Source organism: Urocitellus parryii, chromosome 13 (assembly GCF_045843805.1).
Source record: "Urocitellus parryii isolate mUroPar1 chromosome 13, mUroPar1.hap1, whole genome shotgun sequence".
NCBI classification, from domain to species: Eukaryota; Metazoa; Chordata; class Mammalia; order Rodentia; family Sciuridae; genus Urocitellus; species Urocitellus parryii.
This window is the reverse complement of record NC_135543.1, coordinates 23,065,674-23,082,744: the sequence shown is the minus strand read 5'-3', so window position 1 is coordinate 23,082,744 and position 17,071 is coordinate 23,065,674. Positions and strand designations below refer to the sequence as shown.

Genomic DNA, 17,071 nt, shown 5'->3' with positions numbered 1-17,071 from the left:
GATTGAACATAAGTTCTTTGTTATTCAAAGGACACATTCTACCATTGATACCCCCATCCCCAATATCAGTAGCCTGCCTTTCCAAAAAAAAAGGAATCTCATTGTGTTGTTCATATTGGCCTTAACTTCTGGGCTCCAGGAATGATTGTCCATCCTCAGCCTCTTGAGTCCCTGGGACTATATGCATACATCCATGCTGACCAGCATCAGTAATTCTTTTTTTTCTTTTTTTCTTTTTTAGTACTTGGGATTGAACTCAGGGGCACTTAACTACTGAGCTACATCCACATTTATTTCCTTTAGATTTTTTTTTTAATTTATTTTTTAAAAATTTGAGACAGGATCTTGCTGAATTGCTGAGGCTGTCCTTGAACCTGTAGTCTTCTGAGTTACTGGGATTACAGGTGTGAGCCATCATGCACAGTCAGGATCAGTAATTTTTAATGGAGTTGTAATTTGTCCTGAAGGGGCATTGTGGTCATTTGTGAAAGGAGCTTCATGGCTGGGGTCTGGGGGAGACAGTGAAGAATTATCTTGCATCCCACAAGCCTTTAAAATGTCCCAGAAATATGTGTAGGAGGAAATTAGTCTAGAACTCAATTCTGTCTTAATATATACCCAATTTTCTAGGAATTAAATTTTCTTAATTCATTTCCTTTTTTTATTTTTCATAGTGCTGGGGATTGAACCCAGGGCCTTGTGCATGCAAGGCAAGCACTCTACCAACAGAGCTATATCCCCAGCCCTTTAACTCAGTTTCTTAATTAAAATTCTTTTCTTTGGAACTTTATCAGAAGTTCTCTGTTTGGGACAGTCTGGGTCACCAACACATCATTATATATATAAGATAAATATATCTTAGAAGGTCTGAATTTGTAACTGTCATATTTATGATTCTGTATTTAAATGCAAGCATTTAAACTTCCTGCTTTCTTTTTTCTTTTTTGGTGCTGGGGATTGAATCCAGGGCTTTGGGCATGCTAATCATGTACCCTACCATGGAGTTATATCACCAGTCTCTAATTTCTTTAGTATACATTATAAGTTAGTTGATAATGCCTGCATATTGAAATATACATTTTTATTGTATATTGATCTTTTCATCCTTGAACTTACAATCAGGACATTGCTAGATTTTTAAAAATAGGTGTAAGTAAGAATTTTTCATTTTTGGGGGGGATGGGGAAAGGTACCAGGGATTGAACTCAGGGGCACTAGACCACTGAGCCACATCTGTAGCCCTGTTTTGTATTTTATTTAATGACAGGGTCTCACTGAGTTGCTTAGCACTTTGCTTTTGCTGAGGCTGGCTTTGAACTTGTCATCCTCCTGCCTCAGCCTCCTGAGCTGCTGGGATTATGGGCTACCACAAGAGAGCTACTGAGGCGGTATAAATAATTTGTTACAAAAATGGGATATGGTCTAATACAGTTAAGTACCACTCTCTGGTTTTGTTTGCCTATTTTTGTGGTGTTTTGCACATGATAGATACAGTGTTTGTTGAGTTGGTCAATTTATGGTTTCAAGATTGCTTTTATGTTGTATTTGATTACAATATTAAGTCTTGTAAAGTGGGCAGGGCAGATTTTGTTCCCATTTTATAGATGATATAATGACAATTGAGAGATAACACATCTATTCATGGTGCTAGAACTTTAATTGGAACATATAATTTTGTTTATAACAGTATTGTGTTTATGTCTACCATAATTCAGAGCTATAATGGAGGGATACGTCCTCACATCCCTGCTGGTATTATTTTTCTATATAAAGAAGTTTTAGGGCTGGGGATGTGGCTCAAGCGGTAGCGCGCTCGCCTGGCATGCGTGCGGCCCGGGTTCGATCCTCAGCACCACATACAAAGATGTTGTGTCCGCCAAAAACTAAAAAATAAATATTAAAATTCTCTCTCTCTTAAAAAAAAAAAAGTAGTTTAAAAATGTTTCAAGCACCAGAACTATAATGAAGTCACATGTGGAGGCATCTGTATTTAAGAAAACAATGTCATTTTCATTTGTCTTGAAAGAAACTTGTAATTAAAGCACACCTTTGCAATATCATTAAGCCCCCAAATAGAATAAATTTTAGAGATGGTGACATTTGATGGTGAAGTGTTTATACTGAAACACTTTAATTCTGTTATAAATTGGTACAAATGTTTTGGGATATAATATGAATACAAAAAATAATATTTTCAATATTCAAAAATTATTTTCAGAAAATACCACAGAATAAAAATGATGTAGTCAATTTACAAACACTTGCCTTGTATATATCAGGCAGAAACTATACCTGTGGCTAGGAATTTCTAAGATGAGAGAATGTTTTCTTGAGCTTCTAGATTTGTAGGATATAATCAAAAAATACATGTTAAACTGTAATAGGGTGTATTTAAAGTTGAGGATTAAATTACACAGCAAGGAACATATACATAATGAACATACTGGGGAAGCAAGTAATTTTTGGGGATTGAGAGGAAAGGAGACAACATGTAAGGAAAAACTTGGAGAAATTTAAACAAGCTGCACTTTGAAGGATGGCTAGGTTTTTATTGAGTGGATAAAATGGGACTAGATATTTTAGGCAAAAGAAATAGCTGGCTGAGTGTGGTGTGGTGGTACATACTTTCCTGCTACTTGGAAAGCTGAGGCAGGGGAATCACGATTTTGAAGCCAGCCTGGGCAACTAATAAAGATCTTGTTTCAAAATAAAAAGGGTAGATCAGTAGTAGATGGTTTGCCTAGCTAGCATGTGGGAGGCCCTGGATTCATTCACCAGTAACCCGTCAGTGCCCCAAAGCATGAGCAAGCATTTGAAAGCACATACAGAAATGGAATCATTTGACAACATAGAGCACTTACTTGTCCTAGGAATTGGGCATATAGTGGTGAAGACAAGTACAGTCCCTGTTCACTAGACTGTGATCTAGAAATAAAATTCTAGTGAGTTTGTCTTTCACATTTCAAACTGGTCATTCTGTTGGGTCAGATTTGAGTTGAAATTGTATTTTGTTTGGCATTCATGGCAGTTTCCTTATGCTTCCTCCCCCTCCTTTTCCCTGTGATAAATTACTATTGCCTGAAAATGAGATTTCATATACCTATGGGCAATTTTTTTTTTTTTTGGGTTTCTCTTTCAGTTGAAGATCTAGCAGCTGTGGGCTAACAGTCTTAAATACTAATGTGTCACAATTGGCATACCCTTGTAATCCTCAATACTTTTTTTTTTTTTTTTTGGTGCCAGGGATTGAACTCAGGAGCACTTGACCACTGAGCCATATCCCCAGCCCTATTTTTTGTAATTTATTTAGAGATAGGGTCTCACTGTGTTGCTTAGTGTCTCGCAGTTGCTGAGGCTGGCTTTGAACTCGCAATTCTCCTGTCTGAGCCTCCCAAGCTGCTGGGTCAATACTTTTTTGTTACACCTGGCACATTTTGTTCATTTGTATGATTTGCCTGGCTCCAATATGCCTTTGAGTTGTCTGGATCAGTGGTTTATTTCTGTCATTCCCATCCTACATTTTCTTTGACAAGTTTTAATAAGAAGAAAACATAATGTGTTTTAGGATAATCTTTTAAGACAATTAAATTATTGCTTACTAAATAAGCAATAAGTACTTTCTGCTGAGCACTATGTGCCGTACACTTTACATAGATTTTTTTTTCCTTCTTGGAGCTTTGTATACTCCAGTTAAGAGAGTTTAAGTTGCTTCATCTGTCTGATTCCTCTCAGTGTGAAAGCTGGGATTCTAATCCAGATCTCTGACTCCAAAACCCCCCATGCAAGTAATCTTTGATTAACTGGCAAGAGTGCCTTCAAAATTTACTTGTTGAATATGGTTAAGTGATAAGTATTCAAATACATGAAAAGTTGCTTCTTATGAGTTGAGGAGGCAGGCATTTATTAAAAGAAGTAAGATTAGAGGGAAGCAAGTATTAAATACCAAGTGATAATAAAAATTCTAAGAAGACTTAAAACTAAGAATAGAAAGGAGACATAAATAAATCACAATTTTACTTTAGTGGGTTGGGGGTGTAGTTCAGTGGAAGAGCATGTATCTAGCAGGTTCTGAAGACCTGAGTTTGATTCTCAGTACTCCCTCCCCCCCATAAAAAAGATTTTACAACTGACTAGTATGTGTGATAAGACTTGATTAAGCATGACTTTATACTAAGGAGAAGGTCTAACTTTAATATTTTGGAATGTCAAAAGCAGCAACATTGGGGCTGGGACTGTAGTTGGTAGAGTGCTTGCCTAGCATGGTGAGATACTGGGTTCAATTCTCAGCACCACATATAAATAAATAAAGATCTATCAATAACTAAATAAAATAAAATAAAATAAAATAAAAAAGCAGCAACATTTTAATTAAGCTATTTAAAACTCTTAGCATCAGTTTTTAATTATGTGCATTGTCTTTGACTTAACTACAGCAGTTTTGTCTTTTCCCAGATAACTGAATCTACCTTTGAGATGTGTTCTCATATCTCTCTATTTATTTTTTCAGGTTATCCTGAACACCAGATGTCTAACAATTTTCCTTGCAACGTTAGCCATTGTTTTTCACTGCCTCCAAAAGATCAAAATTGCTGCAGATATTGGAGAGAGATTTGATTTAAAAGAAAAAACTTGAACAAATGGACAATATGTCTATTACAAATACACCAACAAGTAATGATGCCTGCCTGAGCATTGTACATAGTTTGATGTGCCATAGACAAGGTGGAGAAAGTGAAACATTTGCAAAAAGAGCAATTGAAAGTTTGGTAAAGAAGCTGAAGGAGAAGAAAGATGAGTTGGATTCTTTAATAACAGCTATAACTACAAATGGAGCTCATCCTAGTAAATGTGTTACAATACAGAGAACATTGGATGGAAGACTTCAGGTTAGTCTTAGAGTTTTTCTGTCTTCTGTGGTGGTGGTGGATTAAAAACTTTCTTGTTTCCTCATAGAGTTACTTAGGATATTTAATGTGAGGTCCATTTCTTTAGATACTTCACATTCTACACCAGTATGCATGCATTATGGGAATGTATGAAGGGTATATTTAAAAAGTTTTTAATTAATCTTACTCAAAAATAGTTCAGTGAAGGGCTGGGGATTTAGCTCAGTTGGTAGAATGCTTGCCTCACATGCACAAGGCCCTGGGTGTAATCCTCAGTACCACAAAACAAACAAACAAAAAAATAGTTCAATTTTGAATATACAAATAGAAGGCAGAAGAAGTCCCATACTCTGAGAGAACTGCCTTCAGCACTCTGATATTCATTCTTATAACCATTTTTTGGTATTGTATACATATTTAAAATCTAAATTATACATTATCTTTTTACCATTTAGAGATCTCCTATCATGTTTTAGTGGTACCACATTATTTCACTGGACAGTTTTCATATGGAACTATATAATATATATTTTAAGATACTTACAGAAATCTTATATTGTTAGATTTAAAAATGTTATTTGTAGATTTTAGTCAAAGTTTCAATAACAAATTTTGTACTATTGTATTTCATTTTATTATTGGGATACTGGGTATTGAACCCAGAGGTGCTCTACCAGTGAGCTACATCTCTAGCCCTTTTCATTTTTTTATTTTGGGACAGGGTCTTGCTAAGCTGCCAAGGCTGGCCTGAAACTTGTGATTCTCCTGTCTCAGCTTCCCAAATTGTTTGGATTTCAGGCATGTGCCATTGCACCCAGCATACTTTTTTTGCATTTAAAAAATCTGAATATAAGTCTTAAAATTATATGTAGGATTAAATTCTAACTGATGTGTGACCATGACGGAGTTATTTTGAGCTGTGGTTTTCTCTTATGAAATGAGGGTTATGGTATTCTGAATATAGGGGAAAAAACTGCTCAAACTCAGATTTTCTTGTTCTCTGCTCACAATACTTAATCACTTCTGTGACCCAAAATTGTGTAAAGGTTTCTTCACACCAGTAAGCAAACAAGCAATTAATTCTGCAGGGGACATCAGCTGGGTTTCCTTTAATTCAGTTTAATTCTTACATTCTCTTATCTGGAGATAGTGGCAGACCCACAGGTTGAGGATTCAGTTACCAAGACTTGCCACCCTCCTCTCCTGGCTTTAGATGCTATCACAAACCTCACGTTGTTTTACTTGTGCTTCTTACCCACCAGCTATAAATCAGGTTCCTATCCCCTTCCTGGGGTTTGATTAATTTGCTTTGAGTGGCTCACAGAACTCAGGGAAACACATTTACTGGTTTGTTGTGAAGGATGAGATGCATAAGGTGAGGTAAGCTTTTAAGCCCTCTCCAGGCCCACCACCTTTCAGGAACCTCCACATGTTCAGCTTTTCCAACCCTGTTCTTTTTTTTTTTTTAAATGGAGGCTCCATTACTAAGGTATGATTGATTAAAAACATTGGTCTATTGGTGATCAACTCTATTTATAGCTCTTTTCTCCTCTCAGAGGTTGGGGAATGGGGCTGAATTCCAACCCTCTTATGCTGCCTTAGTCTTTCCAATAAACAGCCCCCATCTTGCATCTACCTAGTCTTCCAGTCTTCAGCCAACTCATTAGCATATGAAACCCATCACTTTAAAGATTCTAAGATTTTAGGAATTGTCTACCAGGAAATGGAACAAAACCAAATGTATATTTTACAGTATTATAATGCTGACTTTGTTGGATTTTGAAAATTAAATGAAAACATCTGTAAAGTTCCTTGTATAACCTGGGGCACACAGCTGATTCTTAATATATAACCAATGCTTAATAAATGATTGTTTATTTTCCCCAGGTGGCTGGTCGGAAAGGATTTCCTCATGTAATCTATGCCCGTCTGTGGAGGTGGCCTGATCTTCACAAAAATGAATTAAAGCATGTTAAATATTGTCAGTATGCATTTGACTTAAAATGTGATAGTGTTTGTGTGAATCCATATCACTATGAACGAGTTGTATCACCTGGAATTGGTAAGTAGACTTTACTTCTATCCTTAAGTGCATAAATGGAAAAGACCCCAATAGGGTTTTAGTTCTTCTAAGTTAAATTAAGTATTTAGGAGTTACCAAGAACTTTAAGGTTAAAGAATCAAATATATTTTTAAAAATATTTATTTTTTAGTTGTAGTTGGTCATAATACCTTTATTTATTTTTATATGGTATTGAGAATCGAACCCAGGCCCTTGAATGTCCTAGGCGAGCGCTCTACCACTGAGCCACAACCCCAGCCCCAAGAATCAAATATTTTTAATGAAATATAAGTATTTAATTTTGAACTTAGAAACAAAACTTGTATTTTGAATGTGAAAACTAAGTATAGTTTATATTTTGCCCATTTAGCACATTGGTTTTGAAAAATAAGAAAATATTATAAATTCAAATAGTTAGTTTATATATTATTAGATGTCACTTATGAAACTTCCTGAATTGCAATGTTTATGAAGGTTTGTAATCTCTGACTTAAATTTACATTCTATAATGGAACATATCTTCATGATAATGATTAATGTTTCATTTTTTTTCCCTTTAAAAAATAAAGATCTCTCAGGATTAACACTGCAGAGTAATGGTAGGTAATCTGTTTCTTGTAACTTTCTTTGTTTTCTTTTTGCCTGTCTGCTCTTTTTTTTGGATTCATATGAAGTAGTTTATATAGGTGTCAGTAATATTAACAAGAAAAAAAGGAACTACTTTGGAAATGTAGATTTTTTTCTGTATGTGTCAGTGTTTAAAACTGGATTTAAATTGGCTATTGGCTCTTTGAATTTGAAGTGGCACCAAAAACATTAATACATCAATTTAATATTTTTTGAATTTGATAAAACTGGCTCTATTTTGTTAGAAAATTTGTAAAGCCAGTTTAAATGGGTGTAAGTATACCTATAATATGTGATAATTGGAAGTTCTGTGAAACATATCCTTTAAAAATACCAGTATCTTAGTTTTTCTGCATTTCAACATAACTTTCATGAGTGATCAAATGTGGAGAATGATTTAAAACTACATGTTAGAGTTTTTTTCAATCTTGTTATATTTCAAATATGTTATGTATCTTGAAATATCTTGTTTTATATTTCACTTGTAACTAAAACAAGGTTATTTGAAAGTATATGCTAATCACAGATGATCTAATCCTGTATTAAGAAAGAAAAATTCCCTCAAGGTGAGAAAAAAAATCCAGCTGGAGTGTGTTTTTGTATTTTAAGTGTGTTGATACATATGGATATATCTTTAGCTCTGTTACTTAGAACTTGTTAATGAAATTAAATCTTGTAAGAGCCACCTTCATTTTAGAAGGTATGCTATTATGGAGGCATTTTAGTCACTTGGAACCTCTTTTGTTGTAAAATCTAGTGATAGCTCAGAAATATCATGTGACATTAAAGTTTGGGAAGAGCATGTAAGCCTACTTGTTTTTAATTCTTTACTTTTCTTTCATGTCATTAATAATAGAGGAAGACTGTACAGTGTCCTGTGGTGTGCCATTGTTAACTGTTATACAGATTTCTGAGAAGTATGGGTTGGTAAAGGGAGCTGTGTGGCTTGGTCTGGCAATGGTTGCTTTAAGATTGCTTAATGCCCTGCCTTTTTGCCACATAGGTGTTATCATGTCAGTTCTCTTCTTTGAAAGTGAACATCTATCAGATCTTCACCATTCTCCCATCAGTGTTTTTGGAGAACTAAAGCATTTAGCTCAGTGCATGTGAGGAATTAGAAGACTGCAGTGAAAACTTTAGAATATCTCGGTGGGTGTGGTTGTGAGGGGGTTCAAATTTTGAAGCTTTCTCTGTCCTAATATTAATGTTGTTCTGAGTTGCTTGCTATTGGTGGGGTTGTGTGGATTGATGCCTTTTTTTTAGTGACTCTAAGGCTTATTCAGCCTTGTGGAGCCCTCTAGTGGTATGCGAAGGCTGTCTTGTGGCTTATTTCCTCAGAAAATGGTATTTCTCAGAAAAAGATATTTCTCATAGTTCATTCTAGTTTTGGATAAAGAAATAATACATGGCCAGGTAACTAAAAGTTGAGAAAATGGAACAGTTCTTTCACTTGTGATTTGGGGGTCATGTGGTACTTGTTTCTAGCCTGTCTCATCTCTTTCATGAAGTTTTCCATGACCATATTGACCTGTGTATTCATTTTATAAATATTTAATGAGCATGTATTGCCTGGTACTTGTTAGGTTCCAGGAACACTAAGATAAATAAACCATGTTTTCTCCAGTTCATAGTCTGGTTGAAAAAAGAAATAGTAAGTAACAGAGTTGACAGTAACGTCAGACATTATTGTGACCTGCCTGCTAAAGATAAAGATCGAAGACCTAAGGCAAGTCCACTGGCTTCAGCCTCCCTGTCATCTACAGAGAGTACATTCTTTACCCCTCATAGAACATTTTGTAGTCACTTTATATGTACAAATATTCTAAAAATATGATTGAATAATAATAGCAAATACTGAGTACTCGTTTATCAGGTACTGAGCAAAATAATTTGTGAATATTGTGTTATCATTCTCTCAGTGCTCCCACATTATAGATGGGATTATCTAACACTTTACTAGAAGAAGAGACTGGTGCCTGGAGAGGTCAAGGATGTGGCCCAGTATTAGAAAGGAGGAGGTGGAGTAATATGTACTTGCTATTAGATATTTAAAAAACAGAAAAATATTACAAAAGATTGTTAGCTCTATAACGTAAGGGATATTTGTTTTGTTTATGGCTATATCCTTAGTGCTAGAATAGTACCTGGAACATAGGTGCTCAATAAATATTTTTTTCAATTAATGAACTTATTGACTGCTAGCCCATAAGAGAAGTACTTAACAGTTTGGTGTCTGTTTTTCTGGACTTTAAAAAATATATACTATATGTTTTTTTAATTTTATTTTTTTGAATAGGCAATACATGGTCCATAAATCAAAATACTATAAAAAGGTATACAGTGAAAAGAAGTGCTCCCACCCCTGCCCCCATTCCCCCCTACCTCAGGTAATCACTTTTATTAGTTTCTGGTGTTTCCTTCTAGGATTTCTTTATGCAAAAAATACATCTATTATTTCCCTCCTTTCTTACACAAAAAGCATACTGTACTCACTGTTCTGGACCTTGATTTTTTACTTATAGTGTATGATTTTTAAAACATGTATATGACCACAGCATACAATAATGATTTGAAACTTTCTTTTTTTTCTCTTGGCAAAAATATATCGCAGATACATCTATCCTTGTTGATACTATCTTTTTACCTACAATATATATATTTTAGGTTATTTGATTTAAAAAATCCATAGATCTGTAGAAGATTCCAAACTTACACTTAGGAGAGTTGAGCCACCATAGTAAGGCAAGAAGAATTTTTTAAGACCTAACTATCTAAGGGGATGTTATGATTGCCCATTAAGCCATTTCAGGGTCAACTGAAAAATGAGCAGTGAGTAGCAAGTTGACTGGTTATAGCCTCCAATTAGTAATGTTGTCCTTATATGCGGGATCAGCAAAAAGATCTCAATCATGATAACAAGAAAAATGCTAAAGTGTCCAAGAATTTAAATAGAGATGTTAGGATCTGTATGAAGAAAATTGCAGAACTTTGTCGAAGGGTATAATAAAAGGCTGACTAAATGTGGACAATAGCCATTTTATGCCACATTTTTTCTTTGTCTTATTTTTATACTTTTGCTAACATTAATTATGAGTGGTTACGTCCAATTTTTTGCTGATACATGATGCTGTGTTAAGCATCATTTTGATTATCTTTTTATTTCCATAGACTTTTCTAAAGAGAAACTTTGGAGTGGAATTAATGGGTCTTAAAAATACCAACATCTTCCTTTTGATACATTAAAATGCTTTTTAAGAGGTTGTACATAGAAATTTCAACAATGGATTATTCTTACTGCTTTGAAGTAGTCTCAAGTAAAAAGAAAAATAGTCACATAATTAACTGAAAATTTATGTGTAATAGATTTTTTCCAAAGATTGAAAGATGGGGAAAGATAAGTGATATGCTGGTTCTTAGTGGAAAGGGCAATGTCTTTGTGGATTATAACTGATTGCTCTAAGAAGAGACCTAATACCAGAGTTCACTGGATTGTAACATTCTGGAGTAGTTCAGAGAGAGTAAGGGATGGTTTTGCTAGAGAGAAAGCAAACCCCAAAACAGTAGCCCAAAGCCAAATGGGGAGTTTCTAGGTAGAAAATTGACATTATGAATACAATTCAGTTTTTCTTCTTTTTTTTAATGCAACAAAGCATTCCTTAGTTTGTTAATGTATTTTTTTAAAATGGACACAATACCTTTATTTTATTTATTTATTTTTATGTGGTGCTGAGAATCGAACCCAGTGCCTCATGCATGTGAGGCAAATGCTCTACCCCTGAGCCACAATCCCAGCCCGTTAATGCATTTTTTTAAATGCAAGTTTGTTAATGGAAAAGGATTATGCTTTTTCAACTAGAGTCTAGTTTACTTATTAAATTGTAACCACGCAAGTGAAAGATGTTGATAAGTGAGTTTTTTTATACCACACGTTTATCAGATTTCCTTTTATGGATTGGGTTTCCTTTTATGGATTGGGATTTTTGTTTGTTTCTAACTTACTGGGGATATTTATATATTTCAATTTTAAGAAATATGTTACTTAACAATAATACTAGATCCTGAAATTGAATAAGCTATCAGATCCCACTCATATCTTTACAGTATGAAATTAAAAAAGAGCTAAGTAATTGGTCTTTTCAGTTGAATAAATATTTTGCCAGGCATTCGGTTTTTACCTTCTTAATGTTATCTGTTTAGATGATTATTACTTCTGGATTTACTAAGAAACTGAGGATTGCCTCTTTAGGACCATTGCTGTGGAGGCTGTTGGAATATAGTCTAGCTTCAAATGTCAGAGACAGATTGATAAAAGATAACTGATCCTAATATCCTAATACCTCTAAATGGTTTTTGCTGATACAGTAGTATGCTTTTAAAATATGAAAAAGTAATAGTCATATAACTAATTGGTATTTATATGGGATAGATTTTTTCAAAGATTGAAAGATAGAATATTTATAGAATAGTTGATTTTAGGGTTGTCATATTATTGCAAATATGTTTCTCCTCCTGGGAATAGAAACTTGCAAAATTAAAAAATATTTAATTTTCTGCATAGCTCCACCAAGTATGTTGGTGAAGGATGAATATGTTCATGACTTTGAGGGACAGCCATCATTATCCACAGAAGGACATTCAATTCAAACCATCCAGCATCCACCAAGTAATCGTGCTTCGACGGAGACATACAGTACCCCAGCTCTTTTAGCCCCATCTGAGTCAAATGCTACCAGCACCACCAACTTTCCCAACATTCCTGTGGCTTCCACAAGTAAGTTATATAATCTGATGTAGTCAGCAAGTTGACTTCCTAACCAATGAATATTTATACATTGTCACTTAGAGGAAAACCCCAAGAAAGTAAAAGTTAAAAGTACTGTGGTATCTCTCATAGGTGAACTTAGGGATCAAACCCATGGCCTGGTACGGCTAGGCAAGCATTATACACCACAGAGCCAGACATACTCTCCTGCCCCAAGATAAACAAATATTGGACTGTGTTTTAGTTGGTCCTGGAAAAAACGGTGTTTATAATTTATTTAAAGGTTTTTATATTGACATATATATATATATATAATCATTTGGAAGTTGACTGATGGATTTGATTATGATACACATTTATATTAATGGTCGAATTTGTCTTTTATTTACTAATATATGCAAGAGTAAGAAGTATCTTAAGTTTTCCAGATATTTTATTTATTATATATTATTTATTTTATATTTCTGTTTGTTTATTATATATATATATATATATTATTTATTATATATTTATTTTAGTACTGGGGATTGAACTCGGAGATACTCAACCACTGAGCCACATTCCCAGCCCTATTTTGTATTTTATTTGGAGACAGGGTCTCACTGTGTTGCTTAGTGCCTCGATGTGGCTGGCTTTGAACTTATGATTTTCCTGCCTCAGCCTCCCAGGCCGCTGGGATTATAGGTGTGCACCACTGCGCCCAGTTCTCCTGATGGATTTTAGAGAAATATTTAAGTAGTTAACAAGTAGTTTTGAACCAAGGTATTTATGAAGGTCTTATTAAGGAATTGCAATCTTTCTTTAGTCCAGTGTTTTTAGTTTGCTTTATCTGGGAAAATATTGCTTTAAAATAGTCCTCTCAATTTTCCATTGTACAAACTTAGAGAAAAAGGATTAAAAAAAATTTTTTTGTAGTTATAGATGGACAGCATGACTTAATATTTATTTATTTATTTATTTATTTTTATGGCGGGGGGGGGGGTGGGTGATGCTAAGGATTAAACCCAGTGCCTCACACATGTTGGCAAGTGCTCTGCCACTGAGATACAGCCCCAGCCTGAAAAAGGGATCTTGACAAACTTTTTTATAACATATGCCACTGGATAGACATTATTTTAGTCAATTTAAAAAAAATTTTTTTTGTTGTTGTTGATAGACCTTTATTTTTACTTATTTATATGCAGTGCTGAGGATTGAACCCAGCGCCTCACACTTGCCAGGCAAGTGCATTACTGCTCTGCCCCAGCCCCAGCCCCAGCCCCAGCCCCAGCTTTAGTCAATTTCAATGTAAAGCTGAATTCTTCACCTCTTTTTCCCTAATATCTTATAATTACTACTTCTTTTTTTTTTAAAATAAGTCTTTTTCAAATGGAGTTTTCCCATGATAGCGTTGTTACCTTCTCTGCCATATTGTAGGAGGCAGAAGGGTATTAAGTTCAGATTTTCCTTTTTCTTTTATCTTTTGAGGTGCTGGAAATTGAACCCAGGGCCTTTGAGAATTAGCAAGTACTCTACTGCTGTGTTACATCCCCAGCCAAGGCTCAGATTTTTTTGAGGCCTAAGATAATATGACCTTGTTCTTTTAGTATTGCTATTTAGTTTCATATCACCAAAGGTTGAACGGTTTGCTGCTTAGAAAGTGAAACAGCTTTTTTAAAAATATTTTTTTAAAATGAATTACAGAACATTGTCTTGGTATCTGTATGGTGTTAATTGTACCTGGATACTAAGGGGATTGTGTTTAAGCCTACATGAGCAGTAGACATTTGATAGATTTAGACTGGTAACTTTGTTAGTTGCTGTCAAAGGGACTATTATTCTGTTTACTTTAATATCAGGTCAGAGTCAACATTGAAATTTGATCTTTGGAATAAATGGGAGATTGGTATCTATGATTGGTATCTTTATCTTTTCAAGTAAAGTATACCAACATTTCTCTTTAATCTATTTCGTGATATCAAAGCAATACCTTTTGTTTTGCTACACAAGATGTGAAAATCTCACTGTGGATATTTTTTTTTTGGGAGGGGGGTGGTACTAGGATACTGGGGATTGAACTCAGGGGCACTCGACTACTGAGCTACGCCCTCAGCCCTATGTTGTATTTTATTTAGAGACAGGGTTTCACTGAGTTGCTTTGTGTAGTACGTCGATTTTGCTGAGGCTGGCTTTGAACTTGTGATCTTCCTGCCTTAGCCTCCTGAACCTCTGGGATTATAGGCATGCGCCACTGTACCTGGTTGGATAGTGTTTTTAAGTAGGCTATATGGATTCATTTTAAAACTTGGACCTTTAATCACAGATAACTGTCTACTTTTTAGTTACCAATTTGTGAGTATGGTTGATAAACAAATAGAGAATAAAAGGAGATACATGACAGCTGCTTGAGCATAGATTAGTGTTAGAGCACAGCTGTCTATCTCTGTTTATATAACCTGGATATTAAATTTTGGTACCTTTGTTAATGCTTATTAAAGTGACTTCATTTCAACTGTTTTGCTCCTTGTGGTTTCGTCTTATTTGAAGACCAGAAAAAGTGTTATGAGTGAAATGCATCTAATTTTGTATTTTAGGAGTAAATTTTTGTTATTAAATAGTAACTACTATAGTCAGTGTTTCCTAACATCACAAAAAGTATATTGATAGAATTGCAGAAAAGAAACTGGCTAAAATAGAGGAATTTGAGGCTATTTTATATGAGCCAATTTCATTATATTCATTATGTTGTTTATCTGATACACTTGGAGCTATGTAATGTAAATATTCAATACAGATGACTGTAGTTTGGCACTTTATAATTTGTTTAGTTTGGCACTTGAATCTTCAGAGTTTCTTTTTAGATACTTCTAATGAAAATAATTTCTCCAGTTTAGTGATAGTTTTTGTAAGTTAGTTAAGAGCACATAGTCTGTACAGGTGTTAAAACCAAGAGCAAAAACATAACTGACCTTTAAAGAAAACTTAAGAGAATTTTTTGGGATGATTTAGGAACATCTTTAAAAATAAACAGGTTGAGGGTTATCAAAACATTTTCTTTAGCATTTGATTTTATAGTTCTTAGCTTTATAAAAATGTGATATGTAGAGAGGAGGAAAATATGCCTTTTTTGATACTTTGAGTAATGTTGACATTTACTCTCTTCCATTTGATTACATTTCCATCTAAATGAGTAGAGTGAGGTGATCCAGTCACAAATAACATAGGGAATTTCAAAGCTTTCTAAATAGGAGAAACAATTGCCTTAAAATTAATTTTGGTACCTTTGTTAATGCTTAAAATTAATACTTGCTTTAAGAAATAATCTTTTCCACCTAAGGTGGGGGAAAAAGCCTTAAAAATGCCAGACAGTAAACAATATCATAGAGTGTTTTGAGTAGAATAAAAGCCAAGGGAAGCTTAATTTTTCCTGGTATGTTGCATTGAGAGAGGGCATCTACTTTCATATAAATATAGGAATTATGATGGCATTTGTGAAAATGTATAATTCTTGGTTTTTAAAAGCACATGAAAAAATTTCAAAGTAGATGGATAGGGTTTTTGTTTTGTTTTGTAAACAAATACTATATTGACTTGATTGCACAGTAGAGTTAGATATTTTTAACTTCTTCACTTTTCCCCATTGCATCCCATTTAAAATATTTGTCTGCTCTGCTTTTCTTTTATCAAACTCTAGCCTTCTGCCATTACCAGTACTAGTGCTGATAATAATTAACTTTTAGATTTCAATATTTTCTTGAACCTGGGTTTTAGAGGTCCTAATTAAAAAATATCCAGAGAGAGTTGGGTGATGTGGCTAACTGATGTGTTTCTTAACTTATTATGATAGTGTAGACAAGTAGTAGGATTTGGCTAGCATTTGAAGAATATTTGTGAAGAAATCGGCCATTAAAATTAGTCAGACATTATCAGATGAAATAATTTTGAACTTCTTAAAATTAAGGATTGCCTTTAAAGCTGACTTTAGCTTATTTATTTGATAGGCAATGGGTGAGTTCCACTTTTGGAACTCATCTTTATAGTTGTGGATTATCAGATACAATTGGTCCTTCATTAATTGTATAAAATCATAGGATTGCATCTGTACGTGTACCATGTTAATTTCTTCTTATTTCTCTAGGTCAGCCTGCCAGTATTCTGGCAGGTAGTCATAGTGAAGGACTGTTGCAAATAGCTTCAGGGCCTCAGCCAGGACAGCAGCAGAATGGATTTACTGGTCAGCCAGCTACTTACCATCATAGTATGTACATGCTTTTTAAAATCTTTTAAATAGTTGAGAAAAATAGGCAGCCTTTATAAAAGCAAATTAATCCATGTGGGCCTTAATTTTTAGACAGCACTACCACCTGGACTGGAAGTAGGACTGCTCCATACACACCTAATTTGCCTCACCACCAAAACGGCCATCTTCAGCACCACCCGCCTATGCCGCCCCATCCCGGACATTACTGTAAGCTCTTGTTTTTGTTGTAAGGACTTTTTATTTTGTAGGACTTTGCTTTCAGTTTATTTTTTTTTTAACGTTATTACATCTTTTATTTATCCTACAATTTAATTTCATTAAATAATTAGTGCTTTCATTACTTTTTTCAGCATTTTTATTAAGTAGGTTTTTTTTGTAGTTACCATACTTTGTTTTAGAATGATATATACTAAATATGCATTTCTCTGTTGCTGATGTTTCATTAACACAACACCACATTGATTCCATTCATTTGTTTGCTTTCTGTTTCTCCT

General features: G+C 34.4%; 1 protein-coding gene across 2 annotated transcripts in view; it reads left to right on the top strand.

The window, feature by feature from the left end:
* The window catches only part of Smad4 (SMAD family member 4), a 50,826-nt gene that overhangs the window by 7,478 nt on the left and 26,277 nt on the right, over positions 1-17,071 (top strand). For both annotated transcript variants that reach the window (XM_077792400.1, XM_077792401.1), the window contains exons 2-7: positions 4,508-4,886; positions 6,774-6,948; positions 7,518-7,547; positions 12,134-12,346; positions 16,455-16,574; positions 16,668-16,784. In XM_077792400.1, coding sequence (XP_077648526.1) covers positions 4,638-4,886; positions 6,774-6,948; positions 7,518-7,547; positions 12,134-12,346; positions 16,455-16,574; positions 16,668-16,784 — 904 coding nt within the window. In that variant the 5' untranslated portion in view covers positions 4,508-4,637. The remainder of the gene's footprint in view (positions 1-4,507; positions 4,887-6,773; positions 6,949-7,517; positions 7,548-12,133; positions 12,347-16,454; positions 16,575-16,667; positions 16,785-17,071) is intronic.